The 26,854-nt window shown below is 41.0% G+C and overlaps 1 protein-coding gene across 7 annotated transcripts in view; it reads left to right on the forward strand.

The window, feature by feature from the left end:
- Window positions 1-1,981: 1,981 nt before the first annotated feature.
- The window catches only part of erc2 (ELKS/RAB6-interacting/CAST family member 2), a 41,646-nt gene continuing 16,773 nt past the window's right edge, over window positions 1,982-26,854 (forward strand). For 2 of the 7 annotated variants that reach the window (XM_077572547.1, XM_077572544.1), the window contains exons 1-7: window positions 1,984-2,833; window positions 10,078-10,914; window positions 19,350-19,373; window positions 21,641-22,075; window positions 22,630-22,704; window positions 24,843-24,998; window positions 26,586-26,753. In XM_077572547.1, the coding sequence (XP_077428673.1) occupies window positions 10,234-10,914; window positions 19,350-19,373; window positions 21,641-22,075; window positions 22,630-22,704; window positions 24,843-24,998; window positions 26,586-26,753 (1,539 nt within the window). In that variant the 5' untranslated portion in view covers window positions 1,984-2,833; window positions 10,078-10,233. Of the gene's footprint in view, window positions 2,834-10,077; window positions 10,915-19,349; window positions 19,374-21,640; window positions 22,076-22,629; window positions 22,705-24,842; window positions 24,999-26,585; window positions 26,754-26,854 lie in introns of all 7 variants that reach the window. The other 5 variants (XM_077572542.1, XM_077572541.1, XM_077572546.1 and 2 more) reach the window with 5 other exon arrangements.

Below are 26,854 nucleotides of genomic sequence, written 5' to 3' on the forward strand. Positions count from 1 at the left end.
CCTAATGACATTCCACGCCGCCTTTTGGAAAACAGCTCTCTTTTCTTATAAGTGCTTGTCTGAAGGACCCGTCTCACTTGACCTCAACGTCCTCCTATTAAGGACAAACTGTCAACTCATAATCTGTAGCCAGCAGCAATCTGCAGCCTTTTGTTTCCCGAAAAACCATGGCGGACGTACCGGCATACCGCCCACCAGCCATGACCTCACAGACCCCAGTGACTCATCCGCTAGTGATGGGAAGTGTGACATCAATTATAAGAGGGAAGCGAGGACTACTCATCTTTATTTGTAACTCGCTTTCAATAAGGCTTAAAAGCATTTTTTAAATGAACGGCCCACTATGCGATGACTCATTTTGAACTTGACAATTTAGAACCTGATTACCATCGTGATGATTATGTTTTTAAATGAAGCCTTGGTGGGGAACTCATTCCGTTTAATAGGGAGTTGAATGTTGACTCACACCACTGGAGGTCAGCAGAGAGCATTAATGATCGACTTGTTGTAATGATCACAACCCACGTCATTTCCAAGAACCAGCAGAACTGCTGTGCAAAATGGCCATTGAGTGTGTGACCAAATCCCTAATCAATCACTTGCTAAAATGCTCAAAAGGGTCATTGGAGGCTTTCCCGTTGGGGCAAGAACAAATAAAAAAAAATATATATATTTTTTCTCTCCAGGAGAGCTCAGTATTGTTCATTCGATTTGACATCATCATTGCTCTCCTTTTTTAAAAAAAAACAAAAAACAAATAAATTAAAAAAATTTAATAAATGTTTTTTTTTTTTTTAATAAATTTTCTGATCAACTTTTGTATCATGTACTAACGATCCATTTGTTAGCATCCATCAAACTGACAAGAAGTGACCATTACAGCCACCTTTCAGTAAGCTTGATAGCTCACACACGGCGAGAAGCTAAATAAGCTAACACAGTACTCTGTGTGACCTTTGCCCCCCCCTGATGCCCTTTGTAGCGATGAGACGAGTGTGCTGTGCCACTTACAGTGAATTTAACCAAGTATAACACAAACGTGCATGAGGGGCACGTGTGTGTGTGCGTGCGTGCGTGCGTGTGTTTGCAGCTCACGACTCTGAATTGCTGATGCTTCTCCTTTGGGCCCTGTCAAGCACACTTAGCGTCAGCGTTTAGGATGCGGCGTGGGACAAAGTCTCTGTAATTTGGGTGGAGAGAAGCAGGGAGCTACGGGGACCTTTTAGTTAACACTTGTGAAGGGCATGCTCAACTTCAAGTGAGTGATTTGTGCAATAGTGGACTCTGGTCCTTTAAATTCAGCGCACTAATGTAGTGGCAGGTGTGTCCAATTGAATAAATAAATGCCTTACCGCAAATAAACAAAGAATAGTGCTGACATATAGGCCATCCATTACATTTTCTTCTGCTTATCCGGGGGTCGGGTCACAGGGCAGCAGCTTATGCAGGGAAGCCCGGAGGTTGATATATTGCATAGCAAAAAAAAAAAAAAAGATGGGGCACCACTACTATTTAAAAAAAAAAAATTATGCACCTTCACTAGTCTAAATAGAGCGTTCTGATTAATATTGACTGAAAATGACATCACAGTTGCTCAGGAAATGACCAATCAATATAGGACGGCCCACCAGAAATTGTCCCTTCCTTCCAGATGGCCCAGTCCGGGCCTGGTCATGTGACATTTGCAAGCTGAGCCGTGATTGGTTGTTACCTGCGCCCTGAGCAACTGTGATGTCATTTTCAGTCAACAGTTAAGTGGCAAAGTGGCATTGGCCGCTGAGATGGATCAAAATGGATGGATTTTACTTTAATTCATATTCCTCAAACGCAATATTAATCAGAATGCTGTGTTTAGTCGATAGCATTCCAATCCTCTAGGTGGCAGTCATGCACATACATGATCGAATGCCAAACACAAGAAACTTTGGCGGCCATTTTATGCCAAATAAACCATTCTGAATCAAGACATGCAACAAAATCGACTGGATTCTTCCTGGGTTCCCACCACACTGCTTGAAAATGTTTGGCGACGACTGACGAAGGTTAAGTATTTTGTGTGTGTGAGTCTTGCCACGCCATTCATGCACACAAACATTAAAAACATAAGATAACAATCATAGAGATTCTTGCTGGAAGTAACGATGGATTTCGGTATAATGTGCACATGAAAAAAAAATGCTAATTCGTGTCAATTTGCTTACTCACCTGTCCAGGAAATATATTGATTATTATTATTTTCTGTGAAAGAAACTGGGGTTCCGTATTGTACTTAGCCAAGAGGCATGATAAAGTGTTATGTTTGAGGACGTTGGCTGGATGTGACTGGAGCAAGAAATTGGTGACATTAGTTGTCTCCATTACCCTTAGTTTTCTGAGAGGCGGAGCACGCTTGAAAATCCCTCCTCCTTCACCAGGATTAGCAGCCTCCATATCTTAGTAGTATGGAGCAACACCATTAGCCATCTTTAAACGGCATGTTGGAGGCGGCGCATCGTTTACTGCACAGCACGAGCGGAAGTGCTGCCTGTGAGACTTCGTTCAGGGCAAAAAATGAAGCATTGTCTTTCGCGTCTTGCGAAATTGCGATGTTAAACTTATCTCGTTTAATTAAAGACCCAAGATGTTGTGGGAGTATGTAAACAGACACACACGCACACACCTCCCTCCTCCCGCCGCGCATGCAGCTGCCACTTGCGGTAGTGACGATGATGATGCTGGCGTGCAGAGGAGGACCAATGACAGCGCAGGATGCTGAGGGAGGCTGCTCGGCTGAATGGAGGCGACGGGACGCCGTCCGTATAGCAGCACAAGGCAGGAATTGACATCGAAGGAGGTGAGTGTGTTTCCGCACGTTCATCCCACCCTTATCGTTTGTCTCGAAATCACTCGCACGGTGTCCTTTTTTGAATCCTCTTGAGTGCGTTTGCGAGCGGGTTCAACGGACTCTTGTTCGGACCCGGCCGGGCATTGATGACTATATAGCGGACGATTAGTGTCATAACGCCGCGTTCAAACAATAAGGTAGCGATGGTGTTTCTAAAGAAAGCTTTTATTTGGCGCGTCTGTGGTGTCATGGTGGTGCGTTCAGGGGCTCGACGCTCACCACGCCGGTGCCATCAAAAATGGAGGCCCAATGAGCTGTCAGTAGGTCCGTGCTCCTTATGCTGCATCACATGTAATTCACTTGGTGCAACATTCACATGTTTTCACCACAGTTTGACTAGTCAAAGCCTCCGTGCGGGATTTCGAACCCGAAGGCATTCACAGCAATCCGAATCTGTCCCATTGGCCCTGATTTGAAACATTTTCCTCTCTGAATGGGATACATTCGGGGCGTTGAGGCTCAGTAGTAGAATACATGATGAGGAGGAGGCTGCATGATGCCCTCCAAGGGATTGGTGCTCCTTCTCGTGTGAAATGACTCTTATCAACCCATATTGAGGGCTATTTTTAGATAAATGTCCTTCTTTGTCTGCCTGAGACTCTGAGGCTCTGACCTCAAAAGGAGAGCGCCATCGTCTCCTTTCGACCACTTGTCTCCCCTCCCTCCTCGCTGCTGTTTCATTCAAACACAATAGATGTGGGGGGTAAATGTCAGGATGAGGCCCACCTTTATCCAAAAAGTCCCAGACAGTCAGCGGTGAAATCTTAGTAGCATGTCATCTGTGTCCTCTCTGCTCCAATGCTCTATAAATTGCGAGATGATTCCGCCCGTGGTCCTGACGTGACTCGTCGAGAGGTGCTCTGATCTATCATGGAATCTTCTCTTCCTTTTTTTTTTAAAAACCTTTATTGTTGGTCCCATTGAGATTAAGCACCTCTTTTTCCAGAAGACCTGAAATGAATCATATGGTGTTGATCACCTGTGCAATGTTGCTGTAGCTATAATGTTGGAGTAGAGGTCAGAGTTGAAGCAAAAGATCCAGACACTTAAATTTGAAGAAGAATGTATGCAGCTGCAAGGATACATCAGTAGGCACTCATAAACACGCAAATAGAGTTGTATATAAAAATAAAAATAAAACACCTTTAGAAATATAATTGCCCGTGTTGACTGAGATGGTTGTATTACTGCAGCTTTTTTCTTTAGCTACATGAGGAGCCAAGTTATTATTAACGTCTGTTTATGTGAGAGTGTAGTTTTACAACCACACATTATACGTACATATATGACATATTATTTTTTCTATAAACGCAGATCGTTAAGATATTGGTGTTTGGAGAGCTCAAAAGGAAAAACAAGTATTTCCATTTTTGGTGAATTGAATACATTATAGTGATATTTGATGCTGATTATGAGTGTGAACGGTTATTATGGTATTCCATCACCCCCCCCCCCCCCCCCCCCCCCATCCAAACGCATACCAGTAGTCATCAACACAAAGCACTAGTAGTTTTGATACGTAAAATTTAAAAAGGGGGCGGCCTGGCTCGGTGGCAGAGTGGTCGTCTCCCATCTGTGAGGTTGTGGGTTCAATTCTCACCCCTGGTGTCCTTGAGCAAGACGCTGAGCCCCGACTCCCAGTGAACCTGCCAGCCCCCTGTGTGGCAGCAGCCGACCGCTGGTGTGTGAATGTGAGGCTTTATAACGTGCTTTGGGCACTACATGGTGTAGATAAAAGCGCCATATAAAGAGTAGTCCATAAATGTTTACCATAAAATAAAATATAAAAAACCCGACATATTATTCTAAAGAAAATCCTATATATCCGAATATAACATTTTGCTTAAAATTGCATGAAATTAATCACAAATTTATTATTATTTTTCTTCCATTTGTTCACATATTTTGTATAGAACGCGCAATACAATAAAAAAAAATCAATATAAAAAAAATATATATATATATATATAAAAAATATAAAAACAAATATAAAAAATATTTTAAAAAAAGTGGGCAGCACGGTGGTTGACTGGTTAGCATGTCCGCCTCCCAGTGCAGAGGACATGAGATCGAGTCCGGGCTTCGGCCTTCCTGGGTGGAGTTTGCATGTTCTCCCCGTGCTTGCGTGGGTTTTCTCCGGGTACTCCGGTTTCCTCCCACATTCCAAGAACATGCATGGCAGGTTAATTGAACACTCCAAATTGTCCATAGGTGTGATTGTGAGTATGGTTGTTCGTCTCTGTGTGCCCTGTGATTGGCTGGCAACCAGTTCAGGGTGTACCCCGCCTACTGCCCGAAGCCAGCTGGGATAGGCTCCAGCACCCCCGCGACCCTTGTGAGGAAAAGCGGTAAAGAAAATGGATGGATGGATGGATTTAAAAAAAAATCTAATGAAACTATACATTGGTCTGAAAATGTCCCAAAATATGTGCTTGCATATCTTAAAGGACATTTGTTAGACAAGTATGCCTTTAGTTCCTGATAGTAAAACGGCCACAACAGGGTGTCATCGTGAGTACCGATACCTTGAAATAAGGCTAGGTATCGAATCTTGGTATTGGTACTCGCCCATTCCCAGTCAATTATTTTCCAGGTAGAAGCTAATAGTTTTTTCGTTAGGGTAATGTAGGTGAATGTGTATATGAAGCAAATAAGAGGATCATTTGCAAAAAAATAGGTTGACGTACACGCCGCCTCGTGATTGGCAATATTTGGAGACGTCGCTTACCGCAACTAATGGTGTTTTATAGTTTCTGCAATTGAACCTTTATTTTGGACAAGTTTTACACAGTAGCTGTTTGTTTTTGCATGGTTATGAATTGCAACATCCATTGATGCTTTTGATAGGCTGCCCGCCAGCAGGGGCGGCTCCATTTTAGTCCAAGTGTTTTTATGACCTTGATTGAATTATGGCGGAAATGAAAGTTGACTTACAAAAAGTGTGATTTTGTCATTTACATGCAGACAGTGCACTGGATTTATTAAAACAATAAATTATTGTATATTACTTTTTTTTCTTCTTCTTCTTCTTTTTTTTTATGATCACTTTTTGGAAATTTTGGGTAAAAAAAATAAAATAAAAAAAATTATTGTATATTACTTTTCATTGTAAATATAATGTGCATGATACAAGAGTGAGGTACAGTATGTATTTGTGGAAGTGAGAAGAGTGGGGAGGGACCTGTAGGTTTCTTTTAGTGAATGAGGTATAATGGAGTCCAATTTATGATGTGAAGATTTACACATCACCTTTGGGAATTTGCGCTACATCTCTGCTCAGCATTGAAACAGGAGTTCAGAACATCCAGAAAGAAATGCTTGCGTTTAACCGTTCATTATCCCCACGGCGGAGCAAGGACGTTTGGCGAGCGGACAATGAAGTGACATTCACTGGCTTGTCAGACAATTTCTTTCAATGACACTTCAAGACGGCGGCGCACGTTATGAGCCTGACTTTTCTTTGGCAAAGCATTCGTGGTTCATTCAAGGTGGGGACAGTTTTGTCTGCGCTGCCAATTTGTCGTGAGCTGTTGAAAGCTGACGATAAGAGCAGCTTGTTGTGCTTGAGTGTGTTCAATTGGAACTCAATTTTACCGCTGCATCTCAGCGGGACTCAAAATGTGCAGAAGAATTACCGTTTTTCCACAGATGAATTTGGACTTCATAACTTGATCTCGTGAACGTCTTCAACACTGGAGGCCTGATGTTATCTTATCAGACCCCCAAAAAGCCAACAACAACACAACGCAAGGACGTACGGGAATTAAAACACTTTCAGTTTCATCACGTCGTCTTTATCCCCCGTCATCTTCGCTAAACGACGTCCGGCGACCGAGGTGCTTAATCTCTGTTAGCCCAGACGTCATCGCCATGGCAACTGCAAGTGCCACCGGAGAGAAAGTACCGTAGCTCCGTTGGATGTTTGAGTCCATTTTTGTGGTGTGTTGCTCACAGATGGCCCGGTATTGATCACCACTAGGCAGGGCCGGCCCTAGGTGAGATTTTTATATCGTGCCCCCTTCCAACGATGATGCTTGTTTTGTAATAATTATCATTGCTTTAAGCGACCAGTTCCGAGGCTGCATCAAAGCCTTCTGTATGCTGTAGCATAAAAAAAAAGAAGAAGAAAAAAAGTATAAATACGTTTTTGGGATCATGCCAATATTTATAATAGAACGTTTGGGAGTTAAATATAATTTGGAGTTGTTTAAATGTATATATTTGCACCCTATTATTTTAAAATGACAAATTTAATAAATCTTGTTTGGTCCAAATAATTTGTTTCAAAGAAATTTATTTGTCTTAATATTTTTTACATGTTTAACCATTTTCTTGTTTTGTACCAAAAAACAAATGATTGTCCTATTCGTACTACCAAATTAATCGTGATGAATATTTTCTTCATAAACACGCAAAATCAAAATTCAAACAGCAATGAAAAAAAAGCATGTTGAGCTGAAATGTTGCAAATTGTGAGTCAGTCTTGAATCCAATCTCGCTGCCTAAGGTTTCTTCGTTTTACTTCTGTTTGCTAATCTTTTGCTCATTTGTCTGCAAACGAGGGACGAGCATTTATTTATTTATGTTTTTACTACGGGTATGCTTTGCAGAGGTGTAGAACTGCAGTGAACACTCAGTGAGAGCTGTTTGAAATACTTTTAAAGATGACATTTAGGGTGTACCTAATAAAGTGTCCTGTGGAAGGACTGCATATGAAGTGCAAAGATGAAACGAATTGCTTACCCCTAGTCTCATGTTACTAGTCGTTCATTGCGCTAGCTAGATATCGTGTTACGTAGGCTATGACCCAGTGCGTGCGTGTTAGTGTCTCCACAATGTTGTGCTAAGCTTTCACTTTGATTGAGCACTTTTTTAGTCAGGCCTCGATTTAAACATCAGCGTGCGCAAAGAAGCTGATCAGCAAGACGTTTACCATCGCAGTCACGCGATCGATACGCTTTGATTCAACGTTGCGCGACGTCCGTGTTCCCTGAACGAGCGCCTGCGCCTTCAAAATGCTGAATAGGTCAACTGCCTCACTTTGCTTATTAAGAAGGCAAAACAAACATCTCACGCATTTATTAATTGCTCAGTGGCTACGGTTGCCGCAGACTGTTGTGTGATAAAAGATATTACTGCATCCCGGGCTTCCGTTTGTCTATTAATTATCTGGTGTACTGATGCTTGTAAAGCTCTTCTGTCTGTATCAGGAGCTTTAAGTGGATTTTGATAAATGCCGGCCAGAGGGAAATCCAGCGCCGTGCCTGTGAGCCACTTTGTATACAGTCACTGGCCACTTCATTGTGCACACCTGCATAATCGGAAGATAATACAAATCAAATGAGTTTGACATTTTTTAGAGTGTTATTGTATTAACAATTATTATTGTGGCTGTAATGTGCACTTGTGTAGAAGAGAGGCTTATGGTATTAATTTACACGGAAGGAGCACATATTATTATTTTTTTAATTATTATAGTTATTCTTCATAAAATGGCAACATAATGTACCCGTGCAGCTGACAATGTCATTAAAATGTTCTTCCAAAGTGATTATTTGATTATCTTTGCAAAGGCGAAAATATTTGATGCCGCTCTTCTATTGGATCGTAATTTATCATGCTCGCTTACGGAATGTGATTATTGACACTTATTGTATACGCCCTACTTTTGGGAACTACTTCAAGCATATTAAGCTTAGATTGGTTCGAAAAGGACTTCTCAAAGCCTTTTTGTTCTATGGACCTCTTAAGGAAACCTCTCATAATCGTAATGCCATTTACCTTGTGCACCCATAAACGGTGACATGGTGCCCATTTATGTGTTGTAAAAAGCAATTTATTTATTGGCTGTTTGGAAACTTTTGACCCGAGGTACTGTATGTGCTTCCAAGACAAATATTTCCCCAAGGTCGCCACCTGTACAACTATCCTATCTAAGATAGGGAACTGTAATTGGCTTTTTATGTTGTGGAATGAACTAACATTGGATCTTAATATTAAATCACGACCACATTTAAAATCAAAAAGGAAGAATAAAAAAATCCCCACTAGAAAAATATCTATCCTGGTTCTGAATGAAATATTCACATAATCGAATTGATTATCTTCACAAAAAAAAGATCAACCATTCAGTCGTTTATCATGTTCTAAATAAACAAAGTTGTTTATTTTGTACAGTACACAAGTATTGTAGAAGGGATTAATTTCACAAGCTATACTTCTGGCCTTTCATTTTTAACCTGTACTCATTTTTTAAAATTCATTTAGTATCTTTTTTTTCTTAACTTCCTGTATGACTTCCTCCTCCTCCTCCCCCTTCTTCTTCTTCTTCCTTTATTAATTCAAACTCCAACATCCAATTCAAACTGAGCACACAAACCAGAACGGTGCTGTCAAACAAGATATAAGAAAAAGAAAAAACACAAAACAAACAAAACAAACAAAAAAAAAAAACACACACACACACACACACACACAAAAAAAAGGTCTAATAATTTTTTAAGTTATCAAATACCGACAAAGCTTGCTTCGTCCTACTCCTAACTCTCTTCACTGTTCTTCTTCTTCTTCTTTCTTGTTTGACAGCACCATTCTGGTTTGTGTGCTCAGTTTGAATTGGATGTTGGAGTTTGAATTAATAAAGCAAAAAAATAAAAACAAATCTTCTCCTCCTCCTCCTCTTCCTCCTTCTTCTTCTTCTTCTTTGGATACAGTTCAATTACATCAGTTTGAGAACCACTAATGTGCTTTAAAACAGCCAAACCTCCAAAATAACTTTTTGTTTACCTTTCAATGGACGATGTATAGAATTTACTGCCATCTAGTGGTGAACAAATAAAATGCAACAACCTAAGTTCAAAGCGCGCGCATTTTGAAGCATGCACACTACGGTGCCTCAGAAAGACCACACTTTGCAAGCCTACCACTATTACTACATTCGTGAAGTTCTTCTCTTTTGGGTCAGCGAAACATGTCAGCCTCATGTAGCGTGCGCTGCGACCCATGCAATATAATTAGCAATTACTAGACCTACAATTATATATATAAAATAATGTATAGTGATGTGATAGAGAGTGGAGAGTGAAGTTAATAGTATACGAATAAATATGAAAAAAATACACTTTCGGGGTTGTCTTTTTGAATTTGTGTATTATTCACCTGACAAATCCCAAATATTGTTATCTGTCTTCCAGGCGCCTCCGAGCCGTTCCCTCCGAGTTTGACGTGCCCCACCTCCTAAAGACGTCGAATCAAGTCACCCATGTGCGGTTCAGCCAACCTGTGCAGTATCATCGCAGCGTGCCCCCGTTAAGGACCCCCCTGGTGGCCACGCGGCCGACTCACGGGACATGTACGGCAGTGCCAGAGCTGTAGGTCACTTAGAGAGCAGCCCCGCACGCTCCCCGCGCCTGCCTCGGTCCCCCAGACTGGGCCATCGGAGGGCCAACAGCGGGGGCGGGAGCGGCGCGGGGGGCAAGACGCTCTCCATGGAGAACATCCAGTCTCTCAACGCTGCCTACGCCACTTCAGGGCCCATGTACCTGAGCGACCACGAGGGCGTGGGCTCCACCGCCACGTACCCCAAGGGAACCACCACTCTGGGTCGGGCCACCAGCCGGGCCATGTACGGGGGCCGCGTCACAGCCATGGGCAGTAGTCCCAACATCGCTTCGGTGGGACTGCCCCATGCTGACCTTCTGTCTTACAGTGACCTGGGCTCCATCTCCATGCTGCACGCCCACCACCACCACCACCACCAGGGGGTGCCCTCCGCCCTGCTCAGGCAGGCGGTGCGGAGCAGTGGCGGGGAACTGCTGGAGATGCAGGCCCAGTTCAGGGATATGCAGAGGGAGAACGAGATGCTGCGCAGGGAGCTAGACCTGAAGGACAGTAAGCTGGGCTCGTCCACCAACAGCATCAAGAGCTTCTGGAGCCCCGAGCTGAAGAAGGAGCGCATCATGAGGAAAGAGGAGGCGGCCCGCACCTCCATCCTCAAGGAGCAGATGAGGGTCACTCATGAGGAGAACCAGGTGAGAGCCATCGGAGCAGTAACTTTTTTTTCATGTTTTGGAGACCTTTCTGGAAAGAGTTAGTCTAATATTCGGCTCTGTTCATGTTTTACTTGAACATATCTGCAAAGTGTGAAGTTTTTGTGATATATAAAAAAAAAAAAAAGGATATCACCAAATGATTCCCGAGCGCGGCCGCTGCTGCTGCTCACCGCTCCCTCAGGGGATGGGTCAAATGCGGAGAACGAATATCGCCCCATTTAGGTGGGTGTGACAATCACTGAATCTTAATCTCTTAATCTTAATCTTATATGAAATATCTATCTGTAGTACAATTGTACAGTGCATTCCAGACCAACCCCCAATAGGTACAATTATATATAGAGACAATTTTTTTTGTTAGTAGTTACATCTCACATGCTCTTAAAACACATTTAAACTTTTTAAAACTAGGGTTGCAAGTAAATATTTTTTTATTATTATTATTGATTACTCTGCTTCTTTGATTATTTCATGAATTTGACAAAAACAGATTTCTCTCTCTCTTTTTTTTTTTTTAAACAGAACATTACAGTTATCAAAGTAACTAAAACACAAAATGTATTATTGATTCAATTTTGTCCGTAACATCAGGCAAAAAAAATGTAGCTCCTTGCTTTCCAAAATAAAAGCTTAAAGTCTTATTTTTGATTAAACATCAGTCTCCTTTTATGGAGGACGACAGAAATGAGAGAATATTTACTGTTGACTGTTGAGAGGCTGAAAAAAGATGATTTATTTAAAAAAATATCAAAATAGTTTTTAATTTGATAATCAGTTGTTGATTGTTAAAACGCACCAAAACTTATTAAAGCACAATTATTTATTATTTCGGTATTTCATTCAATGAACACGCTCGTAACTTTAAACATCTCACATCATCTTTCCTCATTTAAATGATTGGAAATGCCATTAATCAGTTTCAACCTCCACTCAAAAAATACCTAACAATTTTTGTAATGTGTTTTTTCATCATTTAAAAAAATATATTTCTATGATATTGTACTGAATGTATAGCCAGAGAAATTTAGTGAGGGAACACTATCTACTTGCGGCTATGTTATTAGTATTGTTCTATTTTCTGTAAATTGGCAGTGGCAAGCTTGATGATGCCTCTTTTTTGAAAACTTTTTTTTTTTTTTTTTTGCTTTCCATGCACGCCATTTTGTCCTCGTTAATTCAGAATGTTTTTATTAAAGTAAGTCCGTGTGGGGTCCTTTATTGGCTGTCCTCCCGTGCGGGGGTGTGGACATGGCCCAGTTAAATCAACTTCTGACAAGAGTGGGCAGCTCGCTCAGAGACACAAGACACTAAAAAGCTTCCCGTCTTTTAATTCCTCGGATCATCTGTCCGCCTCCATTCATGCGGCCTTTACAAAAAGTTTATCTTTAACTAAATGCATAAAATCCCCCCAAAGCGCAGATGTCTTTTATTTGTTTATAGCCTCATATAACTTATTTCTAAAATAAGTCGAGTCATTCCAGACTGAACACAATTTCCAGTCCACCTTGAGTCATGCTCATTTTGTAGCTTGTCAGCTTCATCTCATTATGCAAATTGCTAATAAAAATGTCGCCAGCACGCGCGTAGTAGCTTCTGCGCTAGGTTGGCATTTTGCTAGTTTGATTGTGGCAGCAGCTACACGCTCAAGCCAAGTCAAATGTGCTATCTTTATTGTTCTTGTCCATTTTTTACGATCATCCAAAGCAGCAGACGCAGCTCTTTTTTTTTAAACCGGATTTTGTAGATCTCACTTTCAATTTCAAACCAAAACGTCTGTTGCTTGTGCCTTTGTGGCTTTCCTGGAGTTGAAAGAGACGACGTGTTATTTTACCGCGGAGCTTCCCCCTTCTCGCTCGCACTTTGATGCTTTCACCTGCTGCAGATCCCTCGACAAGAGCCACGGGGACTCGGATTCTTTCATTTTATGTACGTCTGCCGTTGTTCAGCACTATTAAACACTCAGCGTAGATCCTTTTACATATGTATAACTTGCTTGCATATATTTTACGTAGAGCAGAATATAAAAAGGTGCACGTTTTGGACTTCTTTGTGGATGCAGAGCATTTCTTACACTCGGCGTTATCTCGGCGATTGCACTCATTTATGTTCACAGGCAGATGTGGCTTGCTGCCATAATTGCTCTTTTCTATCTTGATTTTCTGGACTCTTTAAATGCACGGGCTTGGCCTGAACGACTGTGTAGTTAAACAACCGTCTTAGGCCATCTTTGAATTCATTGTTTTAGTAATGCCGTAATGCCCATATGTAATTTTACAATAATACACTGTTGGTACTGTTGGGTTATTTACCTGACTTGAGTTCATTTCCTACACACATTCCTATCAATCGATAATGCTAAATGCTAACTTGGCTGACTGTTCAACAGTGCTATTTTTTCCCCCCTGACAGCTATTGGAGGGTGACTGTGCCAGTCACGCATTGTAACATTGGAAATTTACCGCCCGAAAGCTCAGCTCGCGTTGTCTGATTGGCGACTGCCGACCTCAGTGGATACTTGGACTACATTTCCCATGATTCGAAGCAGGAAGTAGTTGTAGTTCCGGGCATTGCTTGCTACGCAAACGTTAACGTGGAAGGAATTTAAGAGCTAATTACCTTTTGAATGGGTTTATTGTATGAATTGCTGAATACACATGGCAAAAAAAACAGGACGCCGGGTTGGGACCTGCGTAATTTCGGGGCAATGAGGTTGGCGAAATCCGCCGTGATGCGGGATCCAAGGCTCAAATGGGACTCTTTGACTGCCAGACGTTTTCAGAAAAGGGATGCCGTGGGTGCCAGCCGATTTAAGCATTTTGACTGATCTTTTGACTGACCTTTCAAGGTCCACAGAAAATTATGTGTTTGGACTATGGAAACACACATACTACCAAATGAAAGATTGGACTCTCATCTTTCATCAGAAAAAAAACGTTTGTTTCTACTTTATTCCGTTTTTGAGTAATCAACAATAGAAAATGGTTAATTTCACCTCTGTTTTGAAACAAACGTCTTTTAACGTCTTTGGCACTCCTCCATAGGATTTTACTAAACGTTATTTAACGTTTTTGGCAGTCAAAGAGTTAAATGGGACGTTTGGTCACCTTGAACCAGTGGTGTCCAAAATGTTTCTTATGAAAGCCGCATCAAAGGATGCCAGGGGCGACTTTATTTCTTATTTATTTTATGAAGTTTTTTGTTATTTTTAAACAAGAGAAACGGTTTGAGATTTTTCATGATTTTGGGGTGGCCCACACCCCAGAATCCCTCTAGAATAGATCCGCCCTAGCCCTGAGCCAATCTCCACATTCATAATCAAAGGAAGAGTAATTCGTAATAAAAGGATCATTTTTAAATCAGTGTTTACGTGAGGATTTTAGTTAATCATTAATGTCATATGTTCACAAATCAGACCTTTACACAGACAGCGGAACATGGAGGAAAACGTTTTTGCTCCTGAAATTTCATTAATTAAATTACAAAGAGAAATATTTCTATTTTAGTTTTAAATATTTTATTTGCATATCTAGAAAAACAGGCTGTGTTAACTCTAATCCCAAAAACGTGTAAAAACGTTATATAATACGTTGTCCTTCACTCCCCCAAACTTGTTTACATGTTATTTATTTTTAATGCAAGAGCATACATAAGGCTTTGATGTAGCTTCTGACATGAAGCGGTGCCTTAAAGCAATGGTGGTTATTACAAATAAAGGCCTGCAGGTGGTATAAGAGATCAACCTGGCCACGTTGCAACTTAGCTTTTTGTCAGTGTTTTTGCCAGGAATGTGAATAATGATGAAACTTAGCTATATTCTAATGCTAATTGCTGCAAAACGGAAACAGATACAAATATAATTTTTTTCCTGATGAAAGAAGAGACTCTAATCTTGTTTTTATAGCAATAGAACACAATATTTTGCGGGCCTTGCAAAATCAGTTAAAATCCAGTAAAATAGTCGGCGCAAAGGGGGTTGCTTCAGTGAAAATGGCTGGGAGTGAATGAGTTAAAGTCATTTTTTGTAAATGCTGAGGGCCGCTAGAAAATGGACGGTGGGCCACAAATGGCCCCCATGCCGTAGTTTGGACACCACTGCGTTAGACAATATGTTATGATTCATTCTCACTCGAATGATTCGGCATTCATTTTTAACGACACAATTGGAATCACCAGCGATTTGTGCACTGCCCTAGCAATTATATTTGCATAGAACAAAGTAAGAAAAAAATACTGTAAAGTTGCAGACAGCTGCCTCTATTAACCCGAAATAAAATGGAGCCCTAATGAATTCAGTCACTAACATTCTCCTGTTTGCTGATTCATGATGTCAGAATGAAGAAGGTGATTAAAACAAGGAAGTGAACATTGGCGTAATATCTGGCATAGTTCAGCATGCGTTACAGCAGCTCTCACAGCAGGTGCCTGAGGCGTCTGCGAGCTTGAGCAAATATGGCGCATCATTCATCTGTTTAATAAGGTGAGGGAATAAACGCCCGTGTTTACCCCGTCCAAACATTACTGTTGTGTGAGAGTCGTTCGGCCGGTCCCAACAACACACCGCTGTTTGACTTCAGCACATTTTGCTGAGCTGCTGAAGCTGGACCGCAATCTGCTGGCGGCAAAGATGTGAGCTGGAGCCGGTTACGTCCGCCTGAGTCACGACCAGCAGTGACGTTCGCTCACACACCCGGCACTTATCAACACAAGCGCCAAAATGGAGGCTGAGCTACATACGTTGCAACACTAATCATGTTCATGTGTGAGTCATGACATTTACACTTAAATTCTCTTACCGCCCAAAATATGTCAAATGAAAAATTGATCATTTTGTCAAATCACTGATGCTGTAGTGGTGAAATCGTCTGATTATTGTGATTTCATATGTGATTATTTCGTCAACTCAAGCAATGAATTAATCTGTTTTAAAATAAACATTATCAGATTTGTTAAACATTTTGGTCTTATACGACAAATATAAGAGTGTAACCAATAAAATATAAGTTATAGGTTTGTTTTACACTAAAATAAAGTTAAATAATCCATGAATTCATTTGAAAGACATTTTATCTACTTCAGTTAGACAACTTAGATTTGTTGTTTACGTACTAAGACTTGCATTCTTTTAAGCAGACAAAAAAAAGCGAAAGTCAACCATAAACATTTCTTGACAATAATATATTATATGTTATCTGACTAGTCTAAACATGACATAAACTGCTAAATCCAACCGTTTTTATTCATCTCAGAAGGCGGCCATTTTGCCACTTGCTGTTGACTGAAGATGACATCACAGTTGCTCAGGGCTCAGGTAACAACCAATCACAGCTAAGCTTCAGGAAACAAGTGAGCTGTGATTGGTCGTTACGTGAGCATCATGTTTTTAATGTTTTATATGCATAAATATCATTAGGTTTTATCCCTCCTAAACATTTGAGCTATGTCTCATCAAGCCAAATACAATACAGCATATATTAAGAAATTATTAATTACCCTCTTTGAACTTCCAAATTATAGTCTCTCGTATTTCTTGTAGTTGATTTACAACATAGAGATGATGAATTTAGTGAGCAGTGACTCAACTGTTTGGCTCCGCATGAGCGGTGCACTCGCCCACTCTTACTAACACGTACACGCTCCTGCAATTGGGTTCATGTTGGTTAGTGCCACCTGGGTAAACTATTCACTCTTCCCATCTTTGTTAGCCACTGAAGAGGAATAAAATTATTTGTCCTCTTTGCGTGTTCCAAAATTTGAAGACAGATTTAATGTAAGAAAAAACACCTTTGCAAAAATGATTTAATAAAAAAAACAGAGATCTCTGGACATCGTGACAGACTCCAAACATCACGTAACAGGTGGAATTTCAGAGTGCCGAATGTGTCTCTTCCGCGTGGCAAATGGCTTCTTATAGTTAAACAGACCGCCTCTCTTTCATTTGTAGACAAAACATACTCTCTGGGTACTTTTCCGTGAGCGATGGCGCAAACAGAGTCAGGGGTGTGTGTTCGAAGCAGATTCTGTTCTCAAGGACCTTGTGTGTTTTCGCACAGAACACTGAGAAGGAATTTTTTAGACCAAACAATATGTTCCAGCTTAGTTCAAGGTCAAATTATACTGAGTTCAACACTATCTCACATCTATAAAACATTTCAACATGGTTAATATAAAGAATTAAAATGTTAACAATGTATAACAATGGTTAATATATGAAATAAAGAATTTAAATGTTAATAATATCTAACACCACTTAAAGATTCGTGATTGAACAGTGTGAGTCCACTTTGACCCAATGATGAATTCCTAAAATTTTAGGTACACCAATGACGTCTTTCTGACAAACATGAATTCAAATGACCGGAATTTTCCAGTTCCCATTTTCACAGTACTGTTCCTCACGCTTTCCTCAAGCATATGCGAAAAGAACACGTTCCATGAGCTGGCATGGCGTTAGCGACTGAGGTGGCATTAAAAAGGGGGAGCATCTCATTTTCCGAGGTGGCATTAAAAAGGGGGAGCATCTCATTTTCCGGATGTAGCGCTCAAGCAACAAGAAGGAAGTCTGCCCCCCGCCCTCATTCTTTTGCGGGCACGGTCACCACGACAATATCATATGAGTCCTGACTGTCAAACAGGAAGTGGCACACTCATACTAGTGATGGGTGGGTCGCAGTCTTTTTCAGACACGGTGCAATTATGCAAATGGCCTCATTGACTGCACGAAGCACTTTAGCTCCAAGATGGAAGGCTATTGATCAGGGCAGAACACGAGATGAAGAGGAAGCTGAGATACTAGACAGACTTGCTGAGAGGGGCGTTGTCATTATTGATTGGCCAATCAAATACGGAGTTTCGTTTTTATTATTAGTCATTGTGTCATTATTATGAGATGTGATTCCCCATTGCTACAATTTACTTGCTGAAATCACCGCGATGTCTGTGACAGACTTGAATGGGAAATGACACGAAATGGAGGCTAGTATGAGCGGTGGATGGATTCTGGTAATGACTCACACTCGGGAGTGTGACTAAAATCGACGGAGGTACGTGGATGCAGCCTCTCGCTCAGCAGGATTTTTTATTTTATTTTTTTACAGATTATGTCAGAAGAAACACTGCCGCCTAGTGGGCGGAAATACAGACAGCCAGAACATTAGGTACACTGCTCACTGATGGATCATGCAAAGATACTTTTATCGTGTCCTGTTGTTGTGAATACACGGAAAAGGTACACGCAAATATTGGATTTAGTACATTCAGAGGTTATTAAAAATGATAAGATGTGGATATCGAAATAGAAGAGCTGATGAGGGCAAAGACTGAAGACGATCATTTGACTTCATCATCTGATAGCACTTTTACTAGCATATTATTCCTACACTCAACATTCATTTCAACACACAAATACGTGATGACGTGTAAGCTGATTATTGTTGTTATTGTCAGAGTAAGTAGTAACTTAAATGGATGCAACATATAAAGCAGTATAACCAGATGATTTCTCACAGGCAATCAAGGAAGAGTTTTTACTCTTAGCACGTCTGTGTTATGAATCTGCGTTTCCGGTTTCGAAAGTCGTCCTCATGCTTTGTTTTTTTGTTTGTTATAAAACCAGTTCCCCTCAGATCATAACAAGTCTCAAGCAGCTTCTGAATACTGTGACAAAGTCAATTATAATGTACTGTATACATTATTTGCACAATTTTGAATTTGACCAAATAATAAAATTTCAGTTTAAAAAATATATAATTAGTAAATAATGGGATTATTTAATTGAATCCGAGTGAAATGATTCGGTTCAAAAGCAATTTTCCGATTCAAATTGGAGAGTCTGTGTTGCCGAAATACATGAGTGCAGTCAGGATGTGTCTCTTCTTTATTCACGCCTCTTTCCTCTTTTTATATTGTAATATAACTATAGCGTCCATTTTGTTTGTGGTTCAATAATAAGTAATACAGTACATGTTGATTTGCAGTGTGGAGTAATCTGTAAACTGTAACCAGTTCATAATTGTTTTATTTAAATTTTCCAAGCGTTCATGTGAGTGGTTTTGTTTGTCAATATGTGCGTTATAGCAAGCAATCCTGTCAGATATACGTATGCACATATTTTCTTAATGTGCTGCAAAAATGGCTCATGCTTAATTTATTTTCAATCATTTTTAAGGAGGTACCTGTGACTTTTCATTCATCTCTTTCCAGAAAGGTCAATAAGTTCTTATTTTATCTATAAGGAATCTTGTAATTCGAAATGTGGATATCATGAAATGCTGGACAGGCTGTCAAGTGGCTTCTTTTTCCAAAATTGGTCCGGTTTACGTTTCTCATCCGTCTCTGTTACGTCACGCTCTGACACTGACTGTTTTACCATACATTTGTGTTTGTTTTTTTCTGTTCGTTCTGCCCATGCTGTGCAGCTGCTGGATGCCAGGAGAACAAAGGTTTGTCCCTATGTTTGCACCAAATGTGGCGTGCACAACATAGAGTCACCTTCAGTGTGATGTGTACTTGCAGAAACCTGGCAATCCCTTTACACCCCTTCTCCTTATGTGACCCCGAGAAGAAATTGAATTGATTCCCTTGAAGGCCACCAATACCATTTGAGTCATGCTACCCTGAAATATGTTCCTATAGATCGTGTAAATGATACCATAATTATAAATCCATGTTAGCACCACAACTCACAATCCCTGATTACTGTGTCGTCAGTTTGAACTATTACTAACACTTTATTTTTAACTATCAAATTTCTAACATTGTAGCTAAGCTTTGTAGCTAGCTTGCTACACTGCAGCTAAGCTAGTACAAGACGGGAATCGTGTCAGAAAAGGCTGCGGCTGTGTACTCAATCTTTTTGGCAAACAATTAAATAGTTGAGACAACTTGTAGTTGAAGTTAGTATAGAGCAGTAGAATGAACGAAGGCGATCCCATAAGACTTTTCACAGCTGTTTACCTTTTTCTCCCCAAATTAGGAGCTGTTTGTTACACTGTTGACTTTAAATTCAGTGACTTTGAATCTGTGGGGTTCATATCACATCCACCAGCATAATCTCATTGGAGACGGCATTTTGGAAGTGTATGACGTAGTAGAGAAAGCTAACATGGTCCATGGCTTTGGCTGGGAGATTTGATGACTCTGGTAGCTTTGCAGTTTAGCTAAGCTAAGCTTAGCAATTTAGCTAATTTTCATTTGAATGGTGAATTTGAAAGACAAATAAGACTGAATTCTTGAAATTTGGGTTTAAAAAAAACAAACAAAAACAAATTGGCTCAAAAAAGGACTGACATGACTTTTATGGTCAGATTAATAACTCACAAAACCAGCCTTTTTCTTTTTTTTCTTTTTCTTTTTTAACCAAGCAACCCAATATTGGGGGTTGTTTCATACAAACCAACCCAATTTATTATTATATATTTTTTTTGTACAAACCAACTTTTTTCTTCTTTTTCTTTTTCTTTAAACAAAAAAATTCAGGGGTTTCTTGAGTTATTCATTTGACCCATTTTTTTTTTTTGCCTTACCCACACACAGTTGGATCAGTCGCTTTTTAGATCCAATAACAGTAAAATAAACCCTTATTTTACTGTTATTTTAGAGTATAGAATTTCAAGCTTAATTGGACAATGAATTCTACATTTTTTTGGAGGTCAACATTGTACATTGAACGTTTCAATGATGAAAAAAAAATTAGTTAGTAATTCAAACTGATGGCCCAGTCTAATTTTGTGAACATTTTTGGACAATCAGATCCTGCTCTTTAGAATTTAAGAAGGTCTCTCAGTAACATTTTCTCACTGGACTCCTCTTATATGTATACCTGCATAATCACATCTCATATAGGAGCTATTTAAAAAATATATTTTATTTTTTTATTTATTTTTTCAAATGTTGAGTTTTCATTCACGCTGTTGGCAAAATGTTACTTGAATATGTCTATTATTGTGGTTGTTGTGTCGTAGAACTGCAACAAATTAAAAATATACGTATATATATTTTGTCACTCTCATAAAGCTAAGTCAGGTCACGGTAATTTTACACCACAATCATGTTATGAACCATATTGCTGAATCAATACCTCTCTGACAGTGTAAATCAAAATCAACATTGTAAACTTTTTAATGGTATCATTTTTGATACAGTTTTGTATTGCATGTGATGCGATTGTGCAAGTGTACCTAATGTTCTGTCTGGTGTAGATACATTATTTTCCAAATATTTTAATCGTGCTGTTCCAAGTCTTTCTATAGTGAGATGAGTCTGAAGCACGATGCCGTATTTATAAGATTTGTATTTTATATTGTGCCAGAGTGAACCGATCCCTACCGGGCATCATTATGTAGCGATCTGTTTTAATTACCGATTAATTTAATAAATTGCATTTATTCCGATGAAACAGGCAGGAAATATTGCTTTGATAGGATTCTTATACCCTGCATATTTTTATTTTTGGGGGGATGCCATCAGGTCTCCTTATGCTGATTAATCCCCTGTTAGGCGTTTTCCAAAATGGCGTCTTTCTATGTTGATGTCCTTGATCACAGTATTAGCTTGTAAAGAAGGTAAGACCTGCTCCTCATGTTCGTCCACTTTTCAAACATTCTCTCCGACATTTCAGAAGTGTGTCACCCTCCTGTCTGTTGAACTACCTATCAAACACTTGTACTATTTCCGCCACATGAGCCTGTATGTGTCTGAACCTCATCAGCATCTCCAGATGACCATCCAGGCTCTCCAGGACGAGCTGCGCACGCAACGCGACCTCAACCACTTGCTGCAGCAGGAGAGCGTCAACCGCTCCGGCGCCGATCACTTCACCACCATCGAGCTGACCGAGGAGAACTTCCGCCGGCTGCAGGCCGAGCACGACCGGCAGGCCAAGGAGCTCTTCTTGCTGAGGAAAACCCTGGAGGAGATGGAGCTGCGGATCGAGACGCAGAAGCAGACGTTGGGAGCCAGAGACGAGTCCATTAAGAAGCTGCTGGAGATGCTGCAGAGCAAAGGGCTGACCTCGGGGCCCGGCAGGATGTCCGAGGAGGAGGAGCAGGAGAGGAACAGGCGCATTGCTGAGGCTGAGGCCCAGCTGGGACACTTGGAGGTCATTCTTGACCAGAAGGAGAAGGAAAACATCCATTTGAGAGAGGTAGGGAGTTTTATTGTTGTTGTTGTTGTTGTTAACTTATGTATTATGCTAATTGGCCCAATGTGGGAAACCAAATGTTTGAAATTGACAGCCCTTGCTTAGGCTGTAATTCACAAAGTTGGCCACTAGGCGGAGCAACTACACTATCACTAGTTTTTAACCACTTGCAAAGAGAGCTGCTGTAGTAAATAACGAAAATATAATAGACTGAGTACATGGCACATCAGAGAAAGTAATTATTGATACTAGCTTATTGTAATCATTTAATTAAATAAATAAACATGACATCATGGCCTGACAGTTCTGAGGTTCCGCCTCCCCCCGCATAAAGATTCATGTTAGGTTCATTAAAGGTTATAATTTGCCCATAGGTTTAAATGTGAGCGTGGGTGGCTGAGAGTCTAGGGTGTATCCAACCTCTTGCCATAGGTCAGTCGGGATAAACTCACTTGTAAATTTGAAAAAGTGCTATAAAAAATAGTGTTTTTTTTTGTATTATTCATGTTTTGTGCAATATAAGCTTTCACAACATGTTGCGTGTTTGCTTCTCAAAGGAGCTGCACCGAAGAAATCAGCTGCACCAGGATCCAAGCAAAACTAAAGCCCTGCAAACCATCATAGAGATGAAAGTAAGTGCAATTTAATGCCTGACATTCACATGCCACAAAAGCAACCAGAGCATGTAATAAACGGAATTAGGCTTGCATACAGAAACTCAAATCGAAGCATTCTATGTGATTTTTTTATGAATATGATTGCTTATTTTTGTTGTTTGTGTAACTGTGACAAACAATATGATGGAGTGTACAGCAAATTGAATTTATGGACATTTAGAGGCATCACTGTCCAAACACAGGCTCACACTGATGCGTTTTCATGGAAATCTATTCTTGTTATTGTGATACTCTGCTGAGTCAACACACGGACTGATTTCACTACAACTGTGGGGTAAACAAGCATTTGTGTGTGTGTGTGTGTGTGTGTGTGTGTGTGTGTGTGTGCGTGTCTGCTCCAAAGCAGCTGTGTCAACATCAAAATTCAATAACACCTTTCAATTTTCATATTTGCAGAAGTGTGGATTCATAAATGACAAAAAGCAAAAATAAAGAAAGTAATCACTAGTGTAAACTAGCAAATTGTAAAGCAGGTAAAAAAATTGTTTTGGTCACAAAATCACACAATCTGTCAAAAAATAAAGACTGGTCTATTTTTATGCCAGGCAAATCTTGGGAATTTGCTAGACATCTTGCAATCTGGTGACAAAAAGTAGGCTTGATTTTAGACTCGCAAAAAACAGGTCTAAATAATGGCGCAGGTGGTGTAACACCATTTTCGGTGGATTTCAATCTCATCTCTCGGAAATCTAGCGAGTCAATTTACTTCTGCGATTGTCAAGCATGTGTGCGCTTCCACCGCCCTCATTTTAATGGGAATGAGGGGAGCCGCTTCGATTGGCCGTGTTCCATCCCACAAGGACGCGCGATGGCATAAATAAGGCCAATTCTACCTTGATAATTTCCCATGGCCCACTTGAGAATTGTTGGATGGATAATAATGCAACATTCAGAGACAAACAGGCTTACTTTCCTGAGACCACACCCACAATTTGTGCACATTTTATTGAACTCTAGATAAATCTATCAATGTAGTGCAATGCATCTGCAGCCTGAAATCAATCCTCTCCCATCCGAAGACAAGATCTGACAAGCAGAGAAATTCAGGCCATCCAGCTAACAAATCACCGTCGACGGCAGCAGCCTCACTGCAGAGGCCTGACATCACTTCCTCAAAATAAATCATGACATCATCGCCTAGCAGACGCGGCCGAACCCCCGCCCCACCCCTTCGCCTTTGCCGTCACGTGGGACGCGATTTGCGCCATCCTCGTCGATTAGCGCAGCGAGCGAAGGGAAGACCCGCCTCCTCTCTCCGTGCCCGGGAAGACCCCGCGCCGCTCCCCTCCCGCCGCCTTTCCAGTGCTGTGATGCTGATGGAAGCGCCAATAATCCCCCCTCCCCTTCTCCCTCGCGCCCTCTCCTCCGAGCCGAGCCGAGAGCGTACAGCCCGCCTGCTGCTGCTGCTGCCATGGAAACAGGTGTGGTTGTTTATGACAGTGAGAGGCCAGCATGCGAGCAGACCGAGCGAAAGGGAGGCAGGGAAAACATTTAGTCAGCAAATGGATGACATGTGGACGGGATGAAATCTCTCGCTGTTAAAGGCGCGACGGCTTACATCTTTTGCGGCGATCTTAACTGATGGGCGTCCATGTGAGGTGAGCTGCAACATGCATGAGTTTTACTTTGATCCGGTGTGGATTCATGACATCCGTCAAACAAGTTCCACCTGGACCAAAGGAAGTGACCAAAAGGGAATGTTGCGTGCGAGGGGCGACGGACCATGGCTAATGTTAAAGATGTTGTATTATTTATTCCCAAAAAAAAAGCTGCGGTGCACTCACACTGGCAGTTCTGCAAGCATCAAAATCTGCAGCGTGTTACTTTTCCTCCTTATTCCGCCGCACGTTTCTCTCCAGTCTACCCATGCAGAATGTTTGCGCAACATTTCCCAATGGTGATTAGCCTTCTGCGCTAGCAGCCTAGCAAGCTGCTCCAACGCAATACACAGAACTTCTGCTACCCTCCTTTTTGTGTCACCCTCTCTTTAAAACCTCATTCTCCGCCTTTGTGGACTCAAGTTCCGTTCTCATTTGTTTCCTGCAACTTGTGAGCATTCCAGTGTGGATTCTCAAGTGCATTTCTGCGTGCAGGACACCAAAATCGCCTCCCTGGAGCGCAACATTCGCGACCTGGAGGATGAGATCCAAATGTTGAAGGCAAACGGCTTGCTGAACACGGAGGACCGTGAGGAGGAGATCAAGCAGATGGAGGTCTACAAGAATCACTCCAAGTTTATGAAAACCAAGGTAGGTGGCGCGCTTGCGTCCTGATTGAGCTGTACAGGGAGGTGAATACTCAATAAGGCTGCTGTGTTTAGCATTTAGCAACATCAGCAAATTGTCTTGTTGGCTGTAATCTCAGAGATGCATTTTTTTAAGGAGAGTGTATACATAAGAATATCATTTTGTATTTGTTAGTGATCAGTGCCAATTTTAAGGTATTGGCAGACCCGTTGCCAGAGCCTAGGCTTAAGAGGGACACAGGAAATGCATGGGGGGTCAATTATTATGAATACCCTTCAGACAGCATTAACCTGTTTGGATAAATTCACATAGCACTGACGTGCATCCATCCATTGAATGGCGCCCGTTGACCTGTATTATCATAGACAGCATTTACAGTACATACACATACAGTGAGTACGTTGATGCTGCAGCCATATTGGAAGAGGCAAAGTGAAGCTGTTTATAAAGATGCCTTGTTCAGTGTCTCCTTGGAGATGTATCATCAAGCCACGATTAATAAGGACTAGCTTTTATTATATTATCCCATTCTAACTCAATTTTACTTATTATTTACCGATATAAAGGCGAGTACAATTGCCACATCCAAAATGGCGGACACCCAAACGATATGTGGCTCTTTTTTCAAGTAATTGCCGACAGTTTGTAGTATGTCCCTCCTCACTTGCCGTACGCTGGTCTTGTGCGCAAGTGTCTTCGGAACTCCTTATTTACAACTACGTACATGTTATACAGACATGTTTTTATTTGTCTTGAACAAACGGCTACTGTTGGCAGCAATGAGTAGTAGCAGCAATGAACACTGTGTTGTGTTTACTGACACTCGGACATAAGAGTGCGAAACAGAATGGGCAACACCGGAACACACAACACACTTAGTTCGTTAAAATATTTTTAATGTCTTAGTGATAAACAACTCAACGTTAATATTTTAAAACACAAAATAAGTTACCATGAAAAATATAATAATAAAAAAGCTTATTTTTAGAGATCCATGCCTTAAATGGGGGGGCACAATCATCTTGGTGGGCGGGCACGGACCCCTATGGCCCACCCATGGCGACTGCCGTGCGTATTGGTACTTGTGATGGTAGCCAATACCTCTTGTGGCCATTTTACGATCAGGAACTAGAAATTAGAAAAAGAATCTATGTTTCAAAGCTTCTAAGTATTGGTCTGAAAAATGTGCTATTAAACATCCCTAATATGTGTGCTCTTTGATTTATATTCAGCCGCTGAAAGTGTAACGCTATAATCTGCCGAGTGTATGAAGCTTCTGCACCTTATCACGCAACTTGTGCACGTCTCTCTCCAGGGACGCGTCTGCCTCCCTGGAGCATTCATTGACTTTTTGTTTACTCACTGCTTCTAGTGTACATGGACCAGGCGCCAACCTGTCCACAGTTTTGTTGAGCTATTTTTAGACCATTTTTCATCCATCATGAATAGGAATGATGCATAATACACGAGGAATGCATTTGAGGGGTCGTGGCAGTCCCAAATGCGTTTTTAATGATAGCAACTTGAGTTGATGAAAAACGGGCCAAAAGCTTGAATATTGTGATTTCAAAAGTGTTTGTGTTGCTGCAGATTGACCAACTCAAGCAGGAGTTGTCCAAGAAGGAGTCCGAGTTGCTGGCTCTGCAGACAAAATTGGAGACACTCAACAACCAGAACTCGGACTGCAAACAGCACATCGAAGTGCTCAAAGAGTCTCTCACTGCCAAAGAGCAACGGGCGGCCATCTTGCAAACAGAGGTAAAATGAAACTGTTAGTGGAAGTATATAAAAAAAATGTCTACCTTCATTTAGAGTGAAGCAAATGGGGGAAACATTGTCAGCATCTATTAAGAAATGTG

This window comes from Vanacampus margaritifer, chromosome 8, assembly GCF_051991255.1.
Source record: "Vanacampus margaritifer isolate UIUO_Vmar chromosome 8, RoL_Vmar_1.0, whole genome shotgun sequence".
Lineage (NCBI taxonomy): Eukaryota > Metazoa > Chordata > Actinopteri > Syngnathiformes > Syngnathidae > Vanacampus > Vanacampus margaritifer.